The sequence below is a fragment of the Ranitomeya imitator genome, chromosome 3 (genome assembly GCF_032444005.1).
Source record: "Ranitomeya imitator isolate aRanImi1 chromosome 3, aRanImi1.pri, whole genome shotgun sequence".
Taxonomy (NCBI): Eukaryota; Metazoa; Chordata; class Amphibia; order Anura; family Dendrobatidae; genus Ranitomeya; species Ranitomeya imitator.
The window spans coordinates 62,566,600-62,592,046 of record NC_091284.1 but is presented as its reverse complement, the minus strand read 5'-3'; the positions used below and the strand labels follow the sequence as shown (position 1 = coordinate 62,592,046).

General features: G+C 40.5%; 1 protein-coding gene across 32 annotated transcripts in view; it reads right to left on the bottom strand.

Annotated features, from left to right (window-relative positions):
• ROBO2 (roundabout guidance receptor 2) overlaps positions 1-24,671 on the bottom strand; it is a 1,525,058-nt gene extending 1,500,387 nt beyond the window's left edge. For 21 of the 32 annotated variants that reach the window (XM_069760912.1, XM_069760922.1, XM_069760919.1 and 18 more), the window contains exon 1: positions 23,687-24,020. In XM_069760912.1, coding sequence (XP_069617013.1) covers positions 23,687-23,807 — 121 coding nt within the window. In that variant the 5' untranslated portion in view covers positions 23,808-24,020. Of the gene's footprint in view, positions 1-23,686 lie in introns of all 32 variants that reach the window. The other 11 variants (XM_069760914.1, XM_069760925.1, XM_069760936.1 and 8 more) reach the window with 2 other exon arrangements.
• Positions 24,672-25,447: the final 776 nt, after the last annotated feature.

Sequence of the window (25,447 nt, the reverse complement as noted above, 5' to 3'; positions counted from 1 at the left end):
GCAGATGTATATATTATTCAGATCCACACACTATTACAGTTAGATCCTATTAGACACTATAACAGGTTTGTAGGCATACTTGGACTGGCCCTCCAGGGGAACAGGTGAATCCCCCAGTGCGCTACTATACAGAAAGTGCCCGATATTCCTCTATATGAACAAATGGTGGCAAAAAAAACTTGATTCATCATGTACAGACAAGGGCAGTATCTCATCATTCATTTAACAAACCACTCTGTTTATTATTACATAGCATCAGAGGTAAATTTGAGAATGACGGTAATGTAATATTTACATGGAGCAGAACAGTGGCCCTCAGAGTTAGTATTACAGGTGGGCCCTGGGCACACCTGGCCGACGCCGACACTGGTTATAAGCATTTTACAGTTTTAGCACATACAGCATATTTTTTGGCATCCTTGCACTTGTGTGATGATGAGTATATAAATATCAAACAAAAGTAATCAATGAGTCACTCCAAGAAGGGATCATGACGACTGTACTGAATTAATGCCGAAAGTATATTGTAACTGCTGAATGATTTATTATACAACGAATAATACAATAATTTGCTGAAATCAGCAACCCAATGACCTATTGAATTAAAGACTTTTGGTCGTCTCCCACTGCAGAGAACTGCGTTTGCGTGGCTCTCTTCTCTGGATAATAAAGGAAATTTCCATTCTGTGGCACTCACCACAATACAGAACATCACTATAGAGTTTGCTGCTTCGTGACTGGTCTCTGATAAGCTGAACTGCAAGAAGCTCAGATTATTCCATTTAAAAAAAAATGCCCCAGTCAGCGCAATAAATTATATTCTACTGATCGATCTCCTATTGTAATATCACAACTCTACACGAAAGCAGAATTTGCAACTTTATAGTTATCCATACAAAAGCTTTGTTGGCCGCATTCTAATTCTATGCATTATTCAATGGAACAAAATGTTATATAATGATCTGAAAATAATATTGTATTTTCATATGAGTAAAATGATTAAAACAAAACATAGGGTTTTTAAAAATTCGCATTTATAATGACAGTCATGGACAATCTCAGGTCTCAAGCCTCCACAATTATCTACAACAATGTTAGTAAACCATTGTAATTCTCCCGAGGTTTGTGATATATGGGTGTCCTCCACTAATAATTTCTTAATTATTAGTAGAAAATGATTCTTCTAAACTCGACCACCCCTTTAAGGACTTTTTTTTATACAGTCTAATGGTAGGTTTGTAATACTTTCTACTAGTTTGTGTACTTTTATTCTGTGTTTCAAGATATGATTGTCAAAATTACTAGCTGTCACAGATGAAAAACCTCAGAACAATCTCCGGTAATTGCATTTTACTCTGTTTACTTTGTTTCCAACTTTCTTTTTGTTTTGTGTTTGTTGATTTGGAAAAAAAAAATATCAAGTATAAAAGCCTTTCTGTAAAGTTAATCTAACTGTTCAATGGTGGACCTTTCAGCTTGTTAGATTTAGAAAAAGGATTTTCTGTGTAAGAGGATCTGACAGTTCTCCTGACAGGTCTTTTTAGCAAATACTTATATTTCCCAAGCAATAAGGGCGCATTCTGACATCCGTACAAATCGGTTCTAGATCGGACCACAAAGAACGGACTAGCCATATATTTCGATGAAGCTGTCATGCCCGCATAAGGAAACCCGCGGCCAGTCTGGGTGGTGAGATCCAATCTCGGACCGATTTGCATAGACGTCTGAATGCACCCTAACATGGCGAGCATTCTTCCTTAGTATTCTACATTATTTCATGCCTCTGTTATTCCTCTTAGAAATAGTAAAATATTGCACTTTGACGCTGTCCAACCAATGCCATTTGTTTGGAGACACTTCACTTTGACATGCATGTTGGAGTCTGAACACTTGTTTCTCCTCTGATATGAGATCTAAAATGCTTTATTTATGAGAATGCCACCGGCAGACCCTTACATAAGAAGTAAAGCAGATGTACACATGTGCGGCCACTACTTCATTTCAACAGTGCATCTCAGAATCCTGATCTCAGGATCGGTGTTGTGGAGCCGGGAGAAAAACCCTGGTAATCCGCATGCTGACACTTATTCTCACTATTGATAAAAAACCTTTTAGGAAAAATCTATCAAATATCATATACATGAACAACATACAGTACAATGTTACAAGAATATTAATAAAAACAACAAAAGAATAAAGTTAGACATCTGTCCTGGCTGTCCCGGGCTCCGCTCCCTTCTCCTAAGTCCGCTGCCCTCTGTTGTGCTCCATGTCGGGTTTTGCAGGTTGCCTGACGTGGATAACGGACATCATCTCCCTACACCTATTTAAGGCCCAGTGATACACACATATGTGTCCTGGGATTTTGACTCAAGTATTCCTTGTTTGATATGCTCCATTGTCTGTGTGTTTCATAACACAACCATCCCAGCGGGGTTACCTTCCAGCTGTCCATCTGCTCCTGATTTAACAGTTAGTCCTTGTCCCCCTGATTTCCACGTGTCCTCTGGAAGCTGCACTAACACCTGGAGTCCATGTGCCCACCCAGATAAGAGGCTTAGGTGAGCTCTTACAAATGACATATACTTACAAAGGTCTATGAAGGCAGTCCTGCAAATCAATCAATCAATCAATCAATCAATCAATCAATCAATCAATCATCTATCTGGGGCAACATGGTGGCTCAGTGGTTAGTACTGCAGCTATCATCTATCTGGGGAAGCTATCATCTATCAGTGGTTAGCATTAGTGCTCTGCAGCGCTGGAGTCCTGGGTTCAAATCCCACCAAGGACAACATCTGTAAGGAGTTTCTATGTTCTCCCTGTGTTTGAGTGGGTTTCCTCCGGGTAATCCGGTTTCCTCCCACATTCCAAAGACTTGATGATAAGGAATTTAGATTGTGAGCCCCATCAGGGACAGCGATGATAATGTGTGCAAACTGTAAAACGCTGCGGAATATGTTGGCGCTATATAAATAAAGAGATTATTTATTATTTATTTATTTATCTATTCCATATCTATCTCCTATCTATCTATCTAACCAAACAATACGTTGCCTAGCTAACAATAATATTAATAAGGAATACTAATAATTTCACATACTTTTGTAGAAGTGTCTGGAAGATTTTAACTATATTTTTGAAGTCCAATTGCCAAATTCATGTGTATAATGGATGAAGGGTAGTAGTAACTAAATATTTTTAGTCCTCAGGTGAATTTTTCTGTTGACAATAAAAAATGGAGCTACATCTAAAATACTTTTCTGTAAACTTCCTTTTCTCCCATCCAGAGGACAAAAAAAATTGCTTATAAGTAAAAGAAAGGTGTCTGAGAACAACACCGGCATCCGAATCAAGTGTATTTAAAAAAGAAATTTGTCCCTGGAAAAGTAGGGCACATATCGATTCCTTTAATTGAAAAGGCTCCTGGGAGGGAGAGACTTTTATCTCAGTACTTTATCTAAATTTAGAAATTCAAAGCGATGAATAAGTTAATAGTTCTACTTAAAAAGGCATAATATTAGAGTTAATTTACAGAATAAAACAAAGGCTGCGCTTGGAATTCCTAGGAGTAATTGTGATTGAACGGCTGCATAACATGCCAGATACTGTATGATTTCTTCCACTGAATCCCTTTCCATATTTATTTTTTTACAGGACATCATTTGTAGATCCATCCTCTTTGACTCTGTTCACACTGGCATTGTGGCTTCAGACGTAATGAAGGACAGAATTGCTGCTTGTATCAAATGTGATTGAAATCTTCATGAAAGCTCGAATGGAAACTCGCAACTCAGATGTGATCAGAGTCTTAGCCAAGTAAACAAATCCTAAAATTAAAGGATATGAACAACTTTTGCACCACTTTTCTACTTAAATGCATGCATATTTGTCTAAAAAGGTTTTACTATTAACTTCCATTGCCTTTATGCAGGTGTATAACTACAACAGGTGCATGGGTTGCCATCACACTGGAGTCCTAGAGCCTGAAGGGACCTAAAGGGTTCCTTTGGCTCACAAGGGAAGAATAATACTATTATAGACTTGTGATAGTTGGGTGCCCTAGTGGAGATTTCGCATTGAGGCTCGCAAGCTTCAGTGTTAGGGTACCGTCACACTATACGATTTACCAACGATCACGACCAGCGATACGACCTGGCAAGTGATCGTTGGTAAGTCGTAGTGTGGTCGCTGGAGAGCTGTCACACAGACAGCTCTCCAGCGACCAACGATGCCGAGGTCCCCGGGTAACCAGGGTAAACATCGGGTTACTAAGCGCAGGACCGCGCTTAGTAACCCGATGTTTACCCTGGTTACCAGCGTAAAAAAAACCAAACACTACATACTTACATTCCGGTCTCTGTCCCTTGCCGTCTGCTTCCCGCACTCGCTGACTGCCGGCCGTAAAGTGAAAGCACAGCACAGCGGTGACGTCACCGCTGTGCTCTGCTTTCACTTTACGGCCGCCAGTCAGTGAGTGCGGGAAGCAGACGGCAAGGGACCTGACGGACACCGGAATGTAAGTATGTACTGTTTGTTTTTTTTTACATTTACGCTGGTAACCAGGGTAAACATCGGGTTACTAAGCGCGGTCCTGCGCTTAGTAACCCGATGTTTACCCTGGTTACAAGCGAACGCATCGCTAGATCCGTGTCACACACACCGATCTAGCGATGACAGCGGGAGATCCAGCAACGAAAGAATGTTCCAAACGATCTGCTACGACGTGCGATTCTCAGCAGGATCCCTGATCGTATGGATATCGCTGGAACGTCACGAATCGTACCGTCGTAGCGACAAAAGTGCCACTGTGTGACGGTACCCTAACTCCTTTGCCTCTATAAACTCAAGGTATACAGATTGCAGTTACCGGTTTGTGTCTCGTATTTCTCCTCTCCTGAACAAACTCCTAAACTGATTATGACTAGATATAAGTAAATCAATTCATAACAAATATGTCATTCACGGAAATCCAGAAAAATTGCAACTTGCCAGCCACCATTAAGCTAGATTCTTTGCAGAGAAAGAAAGTGGTTAAAAAATAGCAAATTATTATACTGACATGTCCTAGGTGTGCCCCTCACCTGTCCTGCCATTGTAACTACACACATGGACATCCACGCGTTCAAGGCCCTTGGACTTATACTGTTTTCATCTTTCATGTTCTTTCCAAGAGGGCATCGGGAACAATGTCAGAACATCATGATGCTTAGTTAACTGTGAAGAACACAGACGTAAGTCCAAAGACAAGAAGAGTGGAAGGCCAAAGATGAGTAGAGTGCAAGACTAAAAATAAGAGGACTAAAGATAAGAGCAAGAAAATGACCAGGTGAGTAGATGCAGCAGTATGGCCAGTGGGAGGAAAGTTTGGACTAGCAAGTATAGTCTTTTAATATTTTTTTAAACCCTTCCCAGCTGTCCATTAATTACACTTTGAGTCCCAAACTCTAGTCCTCACGAACCCCACAGGTCATATTTTCAGGATTTCTATAGTGTTGCACAAGTGAGAGAATTCCTGAGGCCTTGCTGATACTTCCACCACCTGTGCAATACTAAGGAACTCCTGAGAACATGACCTGTGGGGTCCGTGAGGACTGGAGTTTGGGAAACACTGCTCTAGACTAATCGGACAAGCGGGTCACCAGTGGCTTCTGCCACTGCCCCAGATTGAAGGTCTCTGCCTACATTGCCATATTGGCAGAGATCTGTCAGTCACTGTCAGCCAGTGGGGAGAAGTCACCATGAACCCGCCTATCTGACCAGTCTGCAGTGTGGCACAGGCCTCCGCAACTATTAAAGTATAGTTTTCTCTGAAATGCCGCAGCGATTCAGAGTCTGATATCACACAGCCAATGCCTGAAAAATCAGATGTCATGTTCACTTTAATCTTGACTACAATACTCCAAAGTTATTAAGAAGCACTTTCCTTCCAAATCTGGAGAAGTTTTGTCTGAATATCAATATGTAGATTTGTACTATAATTTGCACCAATTTCTTGAAAAAGTGATTGAGTTTCCTCCCACGGCTCATTTACTTTTTCAACACTTTTTCAAAACTCAGTGAACAGTAAGAAGTCAGCAGCACTGGAAACAATAAAACAGAACACGCGTGGTAAGAAAACAGAAAGGTGGGAAAAGTCGATTATTATAGTAAGAATATGTTTTGCAATGTAATGCAATGTTTTCACCTACTGTATCCTCACCCATCCCTTGTAGATTGGGAGCCCTCGCGGGCAGGGTCCTCTCTCCTTATGTACCAGTTGTGATTTGCATTGATTAAGATTATTGTACTTTTTTTTATGTAAAGCGCCATGGAATAAATGGCGCTATAATAATAAATAATAACAATAATTTAATGCTCTTGGATGCAATGAAGAGATGTAAAACTGTTGATAATTTCCCTCCATGGTTTTTGTGTAGAACGTTTAGTAAAACCTACAACAGAATTTGAAAGACCCTGTCTAGTTTGTGTGTAGGTAAGCTATGCTAATAGTTTTGGTTGTGGGTGCAAGGTGTCACAATATAAAGGCTCCCAAAATCATTTATAGCTTCTTCTACTCAGTTTTCCTGTAAAGCCATCGGAAGGAAGTCACAACGCCACTGGCCTCCACTTCATTGCATTGATGCCAATGTCCTCCGAAGCACCTACGAAAAGGCAGCTAACCCCGCACAACTCTAATTACAGACGTGTAAAAAACATCAAATCATTTGGGCTTTAGCTTATTCCAAGCTGCTCTGAAACCTAATAAATATGTCACACTTGATGCCATTTATAATTTACATGACGAGATGCAATATATATGAATTGTACTCCATCCATAGAGACCAATTACTTTGTGAAATGATTATTACCGTATGCTCATCTGTTTGCCATATGGGTTGATATGTCTGTTGTAATATCTGATACATTATTTCCTATTTTAGCAAACTCACCAATAATAAGAAATATGGACAAACATGGGGGGAAGAGTGGAGGAGAATGATAAGGATGCACTAATGTTACACCAGTGCCGCCATGGCTTCATGATTACCAGCATAAATTGAACAGTGTTTAACGACTGAGCCGCCTGTGATTACTGAATCTGTAATTATATGTATACACCACTGTATATTCCCATGAGGACCTAAAGACTTATTGCCAAGTCATTAGTATTTAGCCACACTTTTATAAACGTTGCGCTCACAGGTCAACCCATAAAATTGATAATTAGTTCTTTGCAAAGTTAATATAGAAAGGGCAATAGCGAAGACCCGCTCATGTCCTATGAGGTATACTGAAGATTAATCCTTAATCATTTAATTGAAGAGCTGGTGAGGGAATCTGGGTAATCGCTGAAAAAGCAACAACCAACTTCCACGAGGAATCATGGTAAAATAATGCAAGAAAGAGAGGAGAGGGAAGAACTGAAATGACTGTTGTGATCTTCACTGAGTATAAACAGACTGGTAAAAGTTAGAGATTTTGATGCCATCTGATATTATAGTGCCAATATATGACCCATGAACAGTGTTTACAAAGAGTGCACTTTTAGGCTAGGGCTCCACTTTTTTACTATTAGCAAAATAATTGTGAGTTTTGACTGGTTTCACACGTTTGACATTCACACATTCATGACCAACCATGTTCTAACCTGTCAAGGATCTTACCACCCAAACTCAACAGTCTTAGGACTCATTCAGATGTTTGTGCAAATAGATCTGAGATCAGACCACAATTCACGGACTCCTGACCCCAGTGAGACAGCCTCATAGAAATACACGAAGCCGTCACACTCAAGTTGGGAAACCTGTGACCAGTTCTTGCATTAGTGGTCTGATCACGGACCGATGTGCACATATGTCTGAATGTACATACATGATGCTGTTCAGTTTGGGTCAAGAGACCCATGGATGGTTTGGACCTTCTGGTTTGGCAATCTTTATTTGGACCGTGAATGTTGAATGTGTGAAACTGGCCTTACTGTGACCATCAATGTTTCTCCTTTTGTAAAAAGTTATGAGTGATTCCTGACAATCACAATATGCTTAGGTCACATCTTTGATCTTGCATTGATCCATTAAGGTGTTTATGCCAAAATTTTGCCATAAGACATCTAAAAAGGTTTCAGAATTCTGGCACATCACAAAGTTGCTAAAAAAATATAGTGACTTTTGGCCAGCTCAGCCAAAATGGGTAAAGCTGGGTGGGACCGGGGCATGGCAAAACTAATTCATGAACAATTGTGGTATATCTTTCACCAGACTGGAGAAAGATGTTTAGCAAGACTCACCACTTGCAACACTGAACGATATCGCTAGCAATCCGTGATGTTGCACTGTCCTGGTTAGCGATATCGTTCAGTTTGACACGCAGCAGCGATCAGGATCTTGCTGTGATGTCGTTGGTCGCTGCAGAAAGTCCAGCACTTTATTTCATCGCTGGACTCCCTGCAGACATCGCTGAATCGGTGTGTGTGACGTCGATTCAGCAATGTCTTCACTGGTAACCAGGGTAAACATCGGGTTACTAAGCACAGGGCCGCGCTTAGTAACCCGATGTTTACCCTGGTTACCATCGTAAAAGTTAAAAAAACAAACACTACATACTTAGCTTCCGCTGTCTGTCCCCGGCCCTGTGCTTTCCTGCACTGGCTGTGAGCGCCGGCCAGCTGGAAAGCAGAGCACAGCGGTGACATCACCGCTCTGCTTCCTGGCCGCTGTGCTCACAGTCAGTGCAGGAAAGCACAGCGCCGGGGACAGACAGCGGAAGGTAAGTATGTAGTGTTTGTTTTTTTTACTTTTACGATGGTAACCAGGGTAAACATCGGGTTACTAAGCGCTTAGTAACCCGATGTTTACCCTGGTTACCGGCATCGTTGGTCACTGGAGAGCTGTCTGTGTGACAGATCTCCAGCGACCAAACAGCGACGCTGCAGCGATCGACATCGTTGTCGGTATCGCTGCAGCGTCGCTTACTGTGACGGTACCTTTAGTGGAGTCTGCCTTTTACTCCACCATACCCTTCATTAAGACTTGTAAACACAAAGCCAGTCTTAATGAATGGGGGCCTAGGTGTGAAGCAGGAACGGTGATGTGTCACTAAATCACCATACACTAACCACGTTCTTCCCATGGCAAACACTATGGTAGCTAGAAGTCAAAACGCAAAAAATTGTATCTTCATACCACTTTCTCAATTCTTCTTGCTTCAACCATCACATAGTTTACATTAGTATGCTAAAGGAGGAGTATAGGATTAGATGAACAGCTATTTGCTGGTGGAAACACTTTTCCACCTGTCCATAGGTGCGAACATCGTAGTTCAGCTCTATTGAAATAAATCAGGCTGAACTCTGATGCTAGGTGTAAGCTTTGGACTCATGTGGCACTGTGAATGCTGCAATGTCTTTCTAGTCAAATGCAACCTCTTTATTGTGCACCCAACATTGGTGAACATATATACTGTATTATAGAAGCTTTCATACACCTATTTCTAGGTTTCATATTCATTTCTAGGTTTCTTATTCATGCTTAATCTTAATGCAACCAATTCCCATTAGACATGACCATCTGTCCACAGAGAAGTTATCTGGTACCCACATAGATCCAGCAATATACTCACAAAATGATATATCACACGGTTATAACACTAATCTACCTGTGAACCTCAGCACCAATATGATGATGGAGAACCATAATTTAGATGCAATATGTGAATATTTTATTTTGATCTAACGAGAAAAGGTCCAACGGTTCGATCGACAATGGTCTTTATCAAGGACATTTGCATTTAGAGCAGTTGGGCATGAGGTAACATAGTAACATAGTAACATAGTTAGTAAGGCCGAAAAAAGACATTTGTCCATCCAGTTCAGCCTATATTCCATCATAATAAATACCCAGATCTACGTCCTTCTACAGAACCTAATAATTGTATGATACAATATTGTTCTGCTCCAGGAAGACATCCAGGCCTCTCTTGAACCCCTCGACTGAGTTCGCCATCACCACTTCCTCAGGCAAGCAATTCCAGATTCTCACTGCCCTAACAGTAAAGAATCCTCTTCTATGTTGGTGGAAAAACCTTCTCTCCTCCAGACGCAAAGAATGCCCCCTTCTGCCCGTCACCTTCCTTGGTATAAACAGATCCTCAGCGAGATATTTGTATTGTCCCCTTATATACTTATACATGGTTATTAGATCGCCCCTCAGTCGTCTTTTTTCTAGACTAAATAATCCTAATTTCGCTAATCTATCTGGGTATTGTAGTTCTCATATCCCCTTTATTAATTTTGTTGCCCTCCTTTGTACTCTCTCTAGTTCCATTATATCCTTCCTGAGCACCGGTGCCCAAAACTGGACACAGTACTCCATGTGTGGTCTAACTAGGGATTTGTACAGAGGCAGTATAATGCTCTCATCATGTGTATCCAGACCTCTTTTAATGCACCCCATGATCCTGTTTGCCTTGGCAGCTGCTGCCTGGCACTGGCTGCTCCAGGTAAGTTTATCATTAACTAGGATCCCCAAGTCCTTCTCCCTGTCAGATTTACCCAGTGGTTTCCCGTTCAGTGTGTAATGGTGATATTGATTCCCTCTTCCCATGTGTATAACCTTACATTTATCATTGTTAAACCTCATCTGCCACCTTTCAGCCCAAGTTTCCAACTTATCCAGATCCATCTGTAGCAGAATACTATCTTCTCTTGTATTAACTGCTTTACATAGTTTTGTATCATCTGCAAATATCGATATTTTACTGTGTAAACCTTCTACCAGATCATTAATGAATATGTTGAAGAGAACAGGTCCCAATACTGACCCCTGCGGTACCCCACTGGTCACAGCGACCCAGTTAGAGACTATACCATTTATAACCACCCTCTGCTTTCTATCACTAAGCCAGTTACTAACCCATTTACACACATTTTCCCCCAGACCAAGCATTCTCATTTTGTGTACCAACCTCTTGTGCGGCACGGTATCAAACGCTTTGGAAAAATCGAGATATACCACGTCCAATGACTCACCGTGGTCCAGCCTATAGCTTACCTCTTCATAAAAACTGATTAGATTGGTTTGACAGGAGCGATTTCTCATAAACCCATGCTGATATGGAGTTAAACAGTTATTCTCATTGAGATAATCCAGAATAACATCCCTCAGAAACCCTTCAAATATTTTACCAACAATAGAGGTTAGACTTACTGGCCTATAATTTCCAGGTTCACTTTTAGAGCCCTTTTTGAATATTGGCACCACATTTGCTATGCGCCAGTCCTGCGGAACAGACCCTGTCGCTATAGAGTCCCTAAAAATAAGAAATAATGGTTTATCTATTACATTACTTAGTTCTCTTAGTACTCGTGGGTGTATGCCATCCGGACCCGGAGATTTATCTATTTTAATCTTATTTAGCCGGTTTCGCACCTCTTCTTGGGTTAGATTGGTGACCCTTAATATAGGGTTTTCATTGTTTCTTGGGATTTCACCTAGCATTTCATTTTCCACCGTGAATACCGTGGAGAAGAAGGTGTTTAATATGTTAGCTTTTTCCTCGTCATCTACAACCATTCTTTCCTCACTATTTTTTAAGGGGCCTACATTTTCAGTTTTTATTCTTTTACTATTGATATAGTTGAAGAACAGTTTGGGATTAGTTTTACTCTCCTTAGCAATGTGCTTCTCTGTTTCCTTTTTGGCAGCTTTAATTAGTTTTTTAGATAAAGTATTTTTCTCCCTATAGTTTTTTACAGCTTCAATGGTGCCATCCTGCTTTAGTAGTGCAAATGCTTTCTTTTTACTGTTAATTGCCTGTCTTACTTCTTTGTTTAGCCACATTGGGTTTTTCCTATTTCTAGTCCTTTTATTCCCACAAGGTATAAACCGCTTACACTGCCTATTTAGGATGTTCTTAAACATTTCCCATTTATTATCTGTATTCTCATTTCTGAGGATATTGTCCCAGTCTACCAGATTAAGGGCATCTCTAAGCTGTTCAAACTTTGCCTTCCTAAAGTTCAATGTTTTTGTGACTCCCTGACAAGTCCCCCTAGTGAAAGACAGGTGAAACTGCACAATATTGTGGTCGCTATTTCCTAAATGCCCAACCACCTGCAGATTTGTTATTCTGTCAGGTCTATTAGATAGTATTAGGTCTAAAAGTGCTGCTCCTCTGGTTGGATTCTGCACCAATTGTGAAAGATAATTTTTCTTGGTTATTAGCAGAAACCTGTTGCCTTTATGGGTTTCACAGGTTTCTGTTTCCCAGTTAATATCCGGGTAGTTAAAGTCCCCCATAACCAGGACCTCATTATGGGTTGCAGCTTCATCTATCTGCTTTAGAAGTAGACTTTCCATGGTTTCTGTTATATTTGGGGGTTTGTAACAGACCCCAATGAGAATTTTGTTACCATTTTTCCCTCCATGAATTTCAACCCATATGGACTCAACATCCTCATTCCCTTCGCTAATATCCTCCCTTAAAGTGGACTTTAGACAAGACTTTACATAGAGACAAACCCCTCCTCCTCTCCGATTTTTACGATCCTTTCTAAACAGACTGTAACCCTGTAAGTTAACTGCCCAGTCATAGCTTTCATCTAACCATGTCTCGGTTATTCCCACTATGTCAAAGTTACCTGTAGATATTTCTGCTTCTAGTTCTTCCATCTTGTTTGTCAGGCTTCTGGCGTTTGCGAGCATGCAGTTTAGAGGATTTTGTTTTGTTCCAATCTCCTCACTGTGGATTGTTTTAGAAATGTTCTTACCTCCCTTCTGAGTATGTTTTCCTGGGTCGTCTTTGTTCGAGTCTAATGTTTTTCTTCCCGTCCCCTCTTCTTCTAGTTTAACGCCCTCCTGATGAGTGTAGCGAGTCTTCTGGCGAATGTGTGTTTCCCAGGTTTGTTGAGGTGTAGTCCGTCTCTGGCGAGGAGTCCATCATACCAGTAATTCACACCGTGGTCCAGGAATCCAAATCCTTGTTGTCTGCACCATCGTCTTAGCCAGTTGTTTGCATCAAGGATCCTGTTCCATCTCCTGGTGCCATGCCCGTCTACTGGAAGGATAGAAGAAAAAACTACCTGTGCATCCAGTTCCTTTACTTTCTTCCCCAACTCTTCAAAGTCCTTGCAGATTGTCGGTAGGTCCTTCCTTGCCGTGTCATTGGTGCCAACATGTATCAGAAGAAATGGGTGGACGTCCTTGGAGCTGAAGAGCTTTGGTATCCTATCGGTCACATCCTTGATCATCGCACCTGGAAGGCAGCATACTTCTCTTGCAGTTATGTCCGGTCTGCAGATGGCTGCTTCGGTGCCTCTCAGTAGTGAGTCTCCCACCACCACCACTCTTCGTTGCTTCTTGGCTGTACTTTTTGCTGTCACTTGTTGCTGTGTGCCCTTTTCTTTTTTGCTTGCTGGTATTGCTTCATTCTTAGGTGTGCCATCTTCATCCTCTACAAAGATTTGATATCGGTTCTTCAGTTGTGTGGTTGGTGATTTCTCCATGGTCTTCTTGCTTCTTTTGGTCACATGCTTCCACTCATCTGCTTTTGGAGGTTCTCTGACACTTTTTGCACCTTCTGTGACCAGTAGAGATGCTTCTGTTCTGTCTAGAAAGTCTTCATTCTCTTTGATGAGTTTCAAAGTTGCTATTCTTTCTTCCAGACCCCGCACCTTTTCTTCTAAAAGGGCCACTAGTCTACACTTCTGACAGGTGAAATTGGATTCTTCTTCTGGTCGATCTGTGAACATGTAGCACATGCTGCAGCTCACCATGTAGGTTGTCACATCTGCCATGTTGCTCCTAGATCCTGCTGACTTGCTGTGTGTTTTCCTTCTTGTGTAATCTACTCAGCCAAGCTCTCTTGCAATAATGTCCTACAGGCAAAAATTCGCGCGCCGTAAGGCTCCCCAACGATCTTCTAGCTTAGGGAGACTTCGCTTCTCCCAGAAGGCACCTGGAATATGCAAATTAGCCTCCTGAAGCTTGAATCCCTGGTTTGGTGATGCTTTCGAAGCAGCTGGTCCCGGCTGTACCCAACGATCTTCTAGCTTAGGGAGACTTCGCTTCTCCCAGAAGGCACCTGGAATATGCAAATTAGCCTCCTGAAGCTTGAATCCCTGGTAGATGCGGCTGTGCACAGAAGACATTGCTAAATTGTATGATCTCGATTATCCCGCCTTGTGTTCAGATACAAATGCGATACCGCATGCCTAGTTTATTTGTATAGCATGGCACTCTTTACAATGAATGGGATCTTTTGCGGAAATAGTGGACAAGCCATCAAGTTGGCAGCTGCTACATCTGTATGTCTTGCCCAGTGATTTTGTAGATGCAATCAGAGAAAACTTGAGCTCACAAGTTACAATTAACTTTTAGCATCCAAAATTACTGCTCTTTGAACCCATCTAATATACTGTATATCCATACCAGCTTTGGAGAGAGTAAAATACCATAAAATGTTGCAGCAGTGTACAGAGATCTATTTACAGGTCATGGGAAAATACTATGAAAATTAGCTCTTAAAGTGAATCTGTCAGCAGATTTGTGCTATGCAATAGGGGGTAGGGGCTGAGACACTGATTTCAGTGATGTATGATTTATTAGGTTGTGTGTTGTTGTTTCAATATAATGAGTGTTTTATCAGCAATAATTTTTCACTGCTGGACTGGTGCCCACATGACTCCTGGTCCCCACATGACTCCTGGTCCAACCACACCCCCTCCTCTGATAAGCAGCTTACTGTCAATAGACAATGTACATAGAGAGCCTGGTGTGGGTGGGGTCAACTTTCTGATTTCTGTTACATCTAAAAACTCTGATACAACTTCTGCACCCAGTAAACTAAGTGATACATCATGTGAATCAGAACGTCTTCCTCTATAATATGCTGCTCTCAACTGACCTAGCAAATACCTGCTGACAGATTCCCTTTAAGAAGAAGGGAAGTTGTTTCATATCAAATAAAACAAATAATCTTCCAAAAAGAAGAGGGACCCATCTACCCTTAATCTGCTGCCTAAATATACTGTTCTTCCTTCTGATAGAGAGCTAGTTTTTATTAAATTTGCATATTATTTTCTATGAAATGTCCCAAATTCTTACACCAAGCTTGGAATTGCAAAAGTAGCTGCTCAGACCTTTATCCACTCCCAGGTCCTGTAGACACTGAACTCTCACAATCCTCTAATTCCCTTAGTTAGCCGGGGGGCAATGAAGGGATTGCGGTAGCTATACTCTATATACAATAAAAATAATGGAAGCCGCCTCATATTAAGGGAGACACAATATATTGCTGAGCCCTTTTGATATCAGACCAATACAGCTGGAATAGAGCAAGAACCTTTCACCACTCGCATGAGATTAAAGCTGTATTTCTGTCTAAACTGTTCTCATGTGGCGACAGGCACCTTGATCTTTTCATCCTCTTGAACCTTTTGTGGCAGAAGCAACAGCAATAATAAAGGATGCTGAAAGGTGATCATGGTTAGACTTTCCTTCTATGTAATAAAAGCCTAATAACTCTTGGAGTATACAGAAATAACTAGATACCGATAGGTGTAAAGCTGGAAAGATCAAAATGGCATAAACACAATAGACAACATCAAATAGCAAAATAAGCCAAGCAAAGGTAGAAGAAGAGCCAGGCGTAATATAATAATCACAATATGTCATAGCGGTTCTAATGAGTTAGGGAGAGAACAATAGAATATATTTTTGCGGTGGGACTATTTCCAAATTAATGGAGGACCCCGGACTACCCTCTGCCTTGTATTTTCATATTTTTATTTCTTGTACAAGGACAGAGCAACGAAACTACAAATCCAAGACCAAAGAATTTTGGGGACTCCTTGCATTCACTTTCCCAGTAGAATCCTGCCATTATGTTCAATCCTCTTCATGAGAAAGGGGCTTGTTTTTCACTGTATTTACAGGGTTTATGAGGTTTTACAAGCTACTGCATATCAGACATTTGTGTTCAGAGCTTCACCAACATCTTCCATAGTCTCCATATAAGACTGTATGCTCTAGGTACTACTAGAGGGTCGCACGGTTTCATGGACCCATTAATTCCTAGTTATTATAAATTCTCTCATCATTATTATCATGTTGATCCTCAATTCTGTATTTACATAAAATATACTAGTCAAAAAATTGTCAAAAAAGTACCGTATGAGCTTGACATACTGTACATTTGTGCAAATATATGGTTCAATCTGTCTTTTCACTGCCAATGCGCCGCTATTGGTTATCTTTCTTTCGGCAGCCGCGATCAGTGCGCATGTCCCCGGACTTCCAGTGGTGCCGCCCCACGTTACCCTTATCTGTTCCACATGCGGGTCACGGTGCACCAATCTGGAAGTTCTTTTTTACAGCTGGAGGCATGGCACGAGCACACGATGAACAACAATGCTTAGTGACTGGCCATCGCTACCGCATACTCCTCCCCACTCCACTACCTCATACACTGAATACACCAATGATAAATGACACTCTAACTATGCATTTCTTTTGATTCTATTCATTGGACAATCAAACATACAGGTCCTTCTCAAAAAATTAGCATATAGTGTTAAATTTCATTATTTACCATAATGTAATGATTACAATTAAACTTTCATATATTATAGATTCATTATCCACCAACTGAAATTTGTCAGGTCTTTTATTGTTTTAATACTGATGATTTTGGCATACAACTCCTGATAACCCAAAAAACCTGTCTCAATAAATTAGCATATCAAGAAAAGGTTCTCTAAACGACCTATTACCCTAATCTTCTGAATCAACTAATTAACTCTAAACACATGCAAAAGATACCTGAGGCTTTTATAAACTCCCTGCCTGGTTCATTACTCAAAACCCCCATCATGGGTAAGACTAGCGACCTGACAGATGTCAAGAAGGCCATCATTGACACCCTCAAGCAAGAGGGTAAGACCCAGAAAGAAATTTCTCAACAAATAGGCTGTTCCCAGAGTGCTGTATCAAGGCACCTCAATGGTAAGTCTGTTGGAAGGAAACAATGTGGCAGAAAACGCTGTACAACGAGAAGAGGAGACCGGACCCTGAGGAAGATTGTGGAGAAGGACCGATTCCAGACCTTGGGGAACCTGAGGAAGCAGTGGACTGAGTCTGGTGTGGAAACATCCAGAGCCACCGTGCACAGGCGTGTGCAGGAAATGGGCTACAGGTGCCGCATTCCCCAGGTAAAGCCACTTTTGAACCATAAACAGCGGCAGAGGCGCCTGACCTGGGCTACAGAGAAGCAGCACTGGACTGTTGCTAAGTGGTCCCAAGTACTTTTTTCTGATGAAAGCAAATTTTGCATGTCATTCGGAAATCAAGGTGCCAGAGTCTGGAGGAAGACTGGGGAGAAGGAAATGCCAAAATGCCTGAAGTCCATTGTCAAGTACCCACAGTCAGTGATGGTGTGGGGTGCCATGTCAGCTGCTGGTGTTGGTCCACTGTGTTTCATCAAGGGCAGGGTCAATGCAGCTAGCTATCAGGAGATTTTGGAGCACTTCATGCTTCCATCGGCTGAAATGCTTTATGGAGATGAAGATTTCATTTTTCAGCACGACCTGGCACCTGCTCACAGTGCCAAAACCACTGGTAAATGGTTTACTGACCATGGTATTACTGTGCTCAATTGGCCTGCCAACTCTCCTGACCTGAACCCCATAGAGAATCTGTGGGATATTGTGAAGAGAAAGTTGAGAGACGCAAGACCCAACACTCTGGATGAGCTTAAGGCCGCTATTGAAGCATCCTGGGCCTCCATAACATCTCAGCAGTGTCACAGGCTGATTGCCTCCATGCCACGCTGCATTGAAGCAGTCATTTCTGCCAAAGGATTCCCGACCAAGTATTGAGTGCATAACTGAACATTATTATTTGTTGGTTTTTTTGTTTGTTATTAAAAAACACTTTTATTTGATTGGATGGGTGAAATATGCTAATTTATTGAGACAGGTTTTTTGGGTTATCAGGAGTTGTATGCCAAAATCATCAGTATTAAAACAATAAAAGACCTGACAAATTTCAGTTGGTGGATAATGAATCTATAATATATGAAAGTTTAATTGTAATCATTACATTATGGTAAATAATGAAATTTAACACTATATGCTAATTTTTTGAGAAGGACCTGTATATAATACCTGGCTCCCCTGCTTTAAGACATCCCCCGGAAGAAGCGGTTTGCAAAACGACGTAGGAGTGGGGGAGGTGCAACCACCCTGGTCTCAACGTTGGATCTCTTTCTATACCTTATAGCCTCAGGTGATGTAATTCTTTCTTTTTACCTTCACAGATGCTTTTAGTACTTCAGAAAATAACACTATGCATGTGAGTAACTGTGATCTCTAGAAATTGGATTTCCCTATTGCACTAAGCACTTTACCTGTATCGTGAACCTTTCTAGCACAGCTCTATAATGAATTACATAAACTGAAATGCTAATTTGTAGCAATTTACTATACATCGTTTGGTAACTAAGTGACCCAATTGTTGACTTAGCTTTCATGTGCACCTCCCCCTTTGGAGGTCTATTCCCACCCTGTTTTCTATTAAATTATTTTTGTTTTAGTTTTTAATGTTTTTCAATAAATTTATGTTTTTATGAAATTTCTGCTGGAATCACTTTGTATCTCTGGATAAAAGTACCACAGTTGTCAGAGATAGCGTATTTAATTATATTGTTGAGTGTCTAGCATTCCATTGCTTTTTGGACCCCCTTTTGTTTGAATTATCATCTTTAAAATATTTGTTTTATTTTCATTCTACAGGAGCCCACCAGGCCACAGTCTCCTGACTTCTTGGTTGTTGTGGGGGCACTCACTCCGGATTGATTGCCGGCTCAGAGACTGTCCCATGTTTCTACAGGGTATAACGTTTTTTGGTGGTGCTTATGTGATGTTAAAGAAGATAGTTAGATGATGAGCCAACTTCGCCTTAGAGATGGGAGACAGCACCAAGAGAGAAGCCATTTGTGGATTGAGCAAGGTAGCAATAGATATATACCTTTTGCTTGTTTTTATGATTATTATTATTTATTATTATAGCACCATCTATTCCAAAGCTTTAGTCTAAATCAGTGTTCCCCATCTCCATGCCTTAAGGGCCACCAACAGGTCATGTTTTCAGGATTCTCTTAGTATTGCAAATGTAATGGAATTATCACCTAGGCAATACTAAGGAAGTCCTGAAAAGATGACCTGTTGGTGCATCTTGAGGACTGGAGTAGGGGAACACTGGTCTAAATTATGCTCAGATCACTCACATAATTGCACAGACTATGACTATAAGTAGTGGATATTATAGGGATGATTAGCTGTTAATAAAGATGCAGTACAATTTACAAGCAGCATCTACCTTTGTGGTATAATCCGTATTAGAACACATATGTTAATTACTGATCCAGGTGACTATGGTCACTGGGTGGGGGGTAACATTCATTGGTATTCTGAAAACGCTACCTCCTTTGCATCTTTGGTCTCTGCTTGGGAATCACATTTTAATGCAGTTTATACAGCAAACAGATAGCGCTACATGTCAAACTCTACTTCATCCATAAATCAATGTAAAGATATTGAACTACATTAGGGTTTACTATGGAAAGAATGGATAGTCATAAGAAAGCAGGCTTACAAAGTAATTACACCACATTTCTGTGAATTATGTCTCTGCTACATGTATTGCTTTCATAATTATTATTTAGTATTTAGGTCATATTTATCATATGTATTATATTAATATTGTAATGGAGAACACAATAGATTGTTTTGCTTTGCAGGTAAATTCTGTACAATACTACACATATGGCTATAATTAGTCTCACTAAATTGTATTCAAAAAGTGGCAACTTTCAAGACAAGATTCCTAAAGAGGACCTTTCAACAAACTTTCAAGCTAAACTTGACACACGGTGCAATAATGGCTGCAGTGCAGAATAAAATATTTGGGGTTTTTTGTTTTAAATTTCAATTTTTCATTGCAGAAATATTGGCAAAGTATTTAGTAACTAATTAGTTAACTTTTGTGAAACCAAGTGGGTGTTATCAGATATTTTTTTTACTGGGGGCGTTTCCTTCTCTCACTATATAATGATGTTGACCAATTATAAGCAGACAGCAACACTCAGGAGAAAGAAAACACGCCTCCATCATAGTACAGGCTACTCCTGTGAGATGTCATTACAGCCTGTTCTGCTCTAACTGCAGAGAATTGCAACTTGCTGTGAGTACAACAGAAACAAGGGTTATTTCTGCCACTTTTGAGCTCTGCTTTCCTGGCAGTCTGTGTGGGGGAGAGGCAGTATTCTATTATACTGCCCTTTCCCCCACAGATACTGCAAGGAGATGAGAGCTCAAAGGTGTCAGTAAACACGCATATGTGTGTTATGATCACTTGTAATCACTTTGCAATATGAGCAGATCAAACTGTCATTGCATCTCATACAGAAGTAACCTGTTCTAAGCTATAGTGGAGCATGGTTTTCTTTCTCTTGAGTGTTGCTGCCTGCTAATGAATGGTCAATATCTTACAGGGAGTAGAAGTATATACCCCTAGTGATAACCATCTGATAGAACAAAATTTTGCGTTTCCATGCGGTCGCAGCACGCGTCAAATCGCCGCATGCAGATGCATCCGAATACAATGCATGTACCTGCGTACCTAATGTCAAAGATAGGTACACAGGAAAAACACATGACGCATGCAGAAGTAGGCAGAGTGTAGGCCGAGCTTCATGGAGGAAGAAGGGAGGAAGTACACTGCCATCCGCAGCCCTCCTGAATGCAAATGTGAACCCGGCCTTAAGGAACATAATAATTAGGTGCCAAATACTTTGATTACTAATATCTCCAGAAAACAGCAAAAGGCAGAGATGTTTACCTGCCTAGGCCTCCAAACAAATGCACTATCAGGATGCAGTGGACCCATGTGGTTAAGATGGCGGCAACACAGGTGCAGAATTACCGATGAGGCAACCACTCACAACCTACCAAACTAATAGAGGGGGTGGCTGCTTGGAGTATTTCTACACATAAAAGACTTGTATGTGGCACTGTTCACACAATGGAGATGCACAGCATCCAGATTAACAGCCTAGTAGTGACACCCTTCTATTACCTCAGGCAGGCTGCCCAGCACTATCCAAATGCACCCCATGTGAACAGACACCACAGTTTACAAGACAGAATGGGCCCAACAGCACCCCAAATTTAAGTGCAAAAAACACATAAAAAAATATGTGAGGCATGAGTTCATATTTTGGCCAAAATACGCAAGCTCAAGTCACGGGTCTCCATCGCTTACGAGTCCTAACGCTAAGCAAAAAGAGGATTCAGAGATCCTCCAAAAATTCGGAAAACATAATAATTAGGTGCCAAATACTTTGATTGCTAATATCTCCACCCACAACAGAGAGCAAAATTCAATCCCAATAACAAAATACTTAATTTTGTTTGGGCAGCAATTATTACATCATGTGCCCAGTTCATCTTTAAAAATTTGTTGAAAGACCCTCTTTAAGGAGGACCTGTCATCAGGTCAAAAGTGACTAGTTTTTGCACTTATTTTATTCAGGCTGCTCACCTAAGCATTGCGTTTTTGGATAGACCTTTGCTAATGCTAATTCTTATGGTCTTTACAAGGGGTGTGGCTCAAAAGAATCTAAGTTGTCTACTTTGCAAAGTTCTCCTGTGAGCCATGCCCCCTTGCCAAAGATCATAACAATTAACAGTACATAAAAAGTCTATATCTATAGAACCGTATTACAGATTTTTAAAAAAAATCAAAACAGTATACTCAGGAGAGCAGTGGGAATAAAATAATAGAAAAGTATTTTGATAAGGTGAAATGTCCTCTTTAAAAGTTTTACACCCAGCCATTACTATAAAGTTTCATCCAAAGTCAGAGCTATTTGAAGATACACATGTATTTGGGTTTACACAGGAGCCCTTTTCAAGCTTGCAATATTTTATCTGATAAAAGAACATTCCCATTTAAAACACTTTTAAACATTTTTGTTCTGAGCTCTTTTCAACTCATTGCTTTATTTTTGCTCTAATTCAAGCTCCAGTACAGTCAATTAAGAGCCTCTTGCAAAATGTCCCAGCATGACTTTGGCTTTTCCTACCTTTAGCAATTATAGCATTATCGCTTTCTTCCTGAGATTTTGCAAAAGTTTCAGCTGTGTTTCAAACGTGTGCAACTATTTGAGTTGAGAGCCCTTTACAATATGTTCCGGAGCTTTTTCAACTTTTAACAATCCTTTTACTTTTACTATTGTCCGATATTTTGCAATGTTTCTGGCAGAACATTTTAAGTGTTCCAAATGTTTGGGCTCATGTGATTCCTTTTCAAGCACAGAGACATGTATCAGATGAGGTTAGAGCCTTTCAAGCTTTTTTTCAATGGTTAAGCTTCTGGGTGAAAAATATTCCTGCTTGAAAGAAGCTCTTACCAGAAACATTTCTAGAACAGATAAGTAAAGATTTTATTTGTTGAACTTTGTAAGTAATACAAACTTTTTGCATGAATGGCTTTATCATCTATAAGTAGAGCGTCTGTATATGAGTATCTACAGAAAACATTATTTCCTTATACTTATAGTCTGTATAACATATTACCCTGTATATATAGCCATACACCTAACACAGTTTTACCATTTGTTTATGAACTGCTGTAAAATGACAACTTTCCAGCCTATCGAGCGAATTCTCTGTTCTAACATTTTATTGTTCTTATTATCCCCTTGCCCTAGCAGCACGGGCTAAGTGGCTCTTGGAAGTTATCCATTGAAGTACTGTAGGTAAAAGATTTGCAGCGTCCTAATGCAACAAAGGAAACCCAGAAAGGAGGGGTGTGAGTGACTGCCGCCGCCGCTGCTGCTGCTGGGATGTTGCTATAAATTATTTAAACTTCTTTTTTTAATGTTGATGCTTCTCGTTAACCTTATATCACTACATGGAGCGCTGGGGAAAAAAAAAAGAACAGCACCAACCAAGATAACAACAGCCATTAGAAAGATCCTTGCCTGCAAAGGCTATTCAACAAAATGAGTTTAAATGCCTTTATAAATGTAATGAAAAACACATAGACTTTAAAACAAGTATAAGGCATAGAAGGATGCATAGTGATGAGTTGTTTAACCCTTGAGTAGTACAAGCAGCAACGAATAAGGGTAAGACTCTTTCTACAACTCCGGTATTTGACTTTCTCCATATGCATACATCTATTCTTCATTTAGACCAAAGTTAAGCTGACTGTGATGCTCATTTTACAAAACATTAGCCATCTCTTTCTCTATGCGCAGTTCTTTTAATAAGGTCAATCTAATTTACCTCTATAATCAGATCGTTGCTTGAATATTAATGTTTTGCTCTTGGCTTTCCAAATTCACAGCTTCTAGATGACATTACATTGACGTATAATAAAGCCTGCATCCTAATTCCTCATTTAGAAAGCATATTTGACACGACAAGGTCAATCAATGGTCCAAAACCTGCTGAAATTCCCTAACTTGGGAGTCAACATAACACAACACTAACAAATAGGCATCATTGACACCACAACAAGGTACAGTAGATATTGAGGAGTCCATCCAGAAAGACAAACTCAACACCACCTTTCAAAATCTCCATCCAAAGTCCACTGCAATAGAAATAAGTTGGTATTTGTAGAAAACGTTTCTAACTTACCCCCTTTCCAGTTCTTGCCTTTGGTCCTGCTAACCTTACTTAAAGTTCCACCATGGAAAATGAGCATAAGGATGAAGATAAGTTCAGGGGAGATGGTCCTGCGATTCTCTGAAGATAACATGTCCAGATGTTCATTTCACACCATTCCTAACATCTTCTTGTACTCCACAGTGTCTCTTTTCTTTTCTTCCCAATCGGAAAGAAGTCATTAATCACTGAAGAATCAGAGCACACAGTTGATTTGCCATGACTGGATGTAGAAGCAATATCTCAAACATGTAGCCCAGAGGTAAAGCACATTGCTCACTGCTTCTGTTTCATCAACACACAGAGCAGGCAGCGAGCACTGCTGCGAGTTCACGCCAGGAAAATGCACATCTCTCCTCGTCACTTTGCTTATATTCGGGATATATTCCTTTGTTTTCACCCAGAGATTGATTGACAAATATAAAAAAAAACCTGTAATGTCTGTGTCCGGCAGGAATGGGAGAGAAAATATGCTAGGCTTGGTCAAAACAGATGAGAGGCAGTTGCACTGACAGCTCGGAGCTTGGCAGCCTGAGCCTAATAGCTGTGCATGCAACTAAATTGCTCTTTTAAGAGTAATAGGGCTTCGGAAAAAGCTGGTGTCATTGCCACTTGGGTGGAAAGTGCAGGGTTTATAAAATCACCGTGAACCCCCAGGTTTAGACCGTTCTGCAATGCTAAGGTCTGAACAGAAGGTGTTATTGCATTTTATGCTGTGGAGGTGGATATTTATCATGGTGTAGCATCCAAATGTTCAGGTCTCGTAAAATAGAAAAAAAAAAACACACGTTGTATTAGGTCTTCGGAATATTTGGGCGATATAAAAATAGATTTTATGTTTCTCTCGTGCAGGAATTATTTATGCCGCCCTTTGAAATATTTATCAATCGGAAGAAAAGTACAAGCTTGTTCTATTTTGTATTGCATGAAAAGAGACCAGATAGGAGCCATCCGCGGCAATAACGTTCTAGGCAGATTTCCGCTATGTATTTTAGATTTTTTTTTTTCTGATGTCAGGACTCGTAATGACATTACCAGCGTCTGGAGTATTTAACTGTTTCCTGGGAAGGAAAGTCTGAAAGGGTTAAAGCAGGACCAAGGATGGTTGGATGAAGCAGATCACGTGGACGAGTTTGTGAATGGTGTATAATACTTGGCAGCAGACGATGCACGTGCCTGCAGTTTAATGAGTGGTTGTGAATTTGCAATGTCTGGCTAATCTATGGCTGGTACCAGAAGAATTGAAGCTGAATATGTTTGATCACAACAAATGGTATTAGAGCACGTTTTTTTTATTTTAAGCACATATTACGCGGCTTTATTAAAGGTGAAATTTCATGTATAGCATGAATTATGCAGCTGTGTCTCCCATTAAGTCATCACAGGGTATTGAGCAGAAAACCTGACATGATGCTACTTCCCATTAGTTGGAGTGCGCTATTTTATCCTGACATTTGCACTGAGTTTATTGTAACCATGTGGTAGTCTGCAGGTGGGTTCATTTTTGCTTCTTTGGATTTGATTGAGTTTGACATAAGCACAAAATAGAAAATAAGCCATTGCGAAAGGAAAACTGTCATCTGCATATTAAACAGTGGGTCTTGTGATGCCCTTTAAAATGGAGCTCACTTTGCTGACATTCAAGGCAAACTTTTTTTTTAGTCCACCGCTGAAGAAGAAGCAAATATCTCAATGGACACGGACTATCATGGTTAAGCAGCTTTGCACATGAAA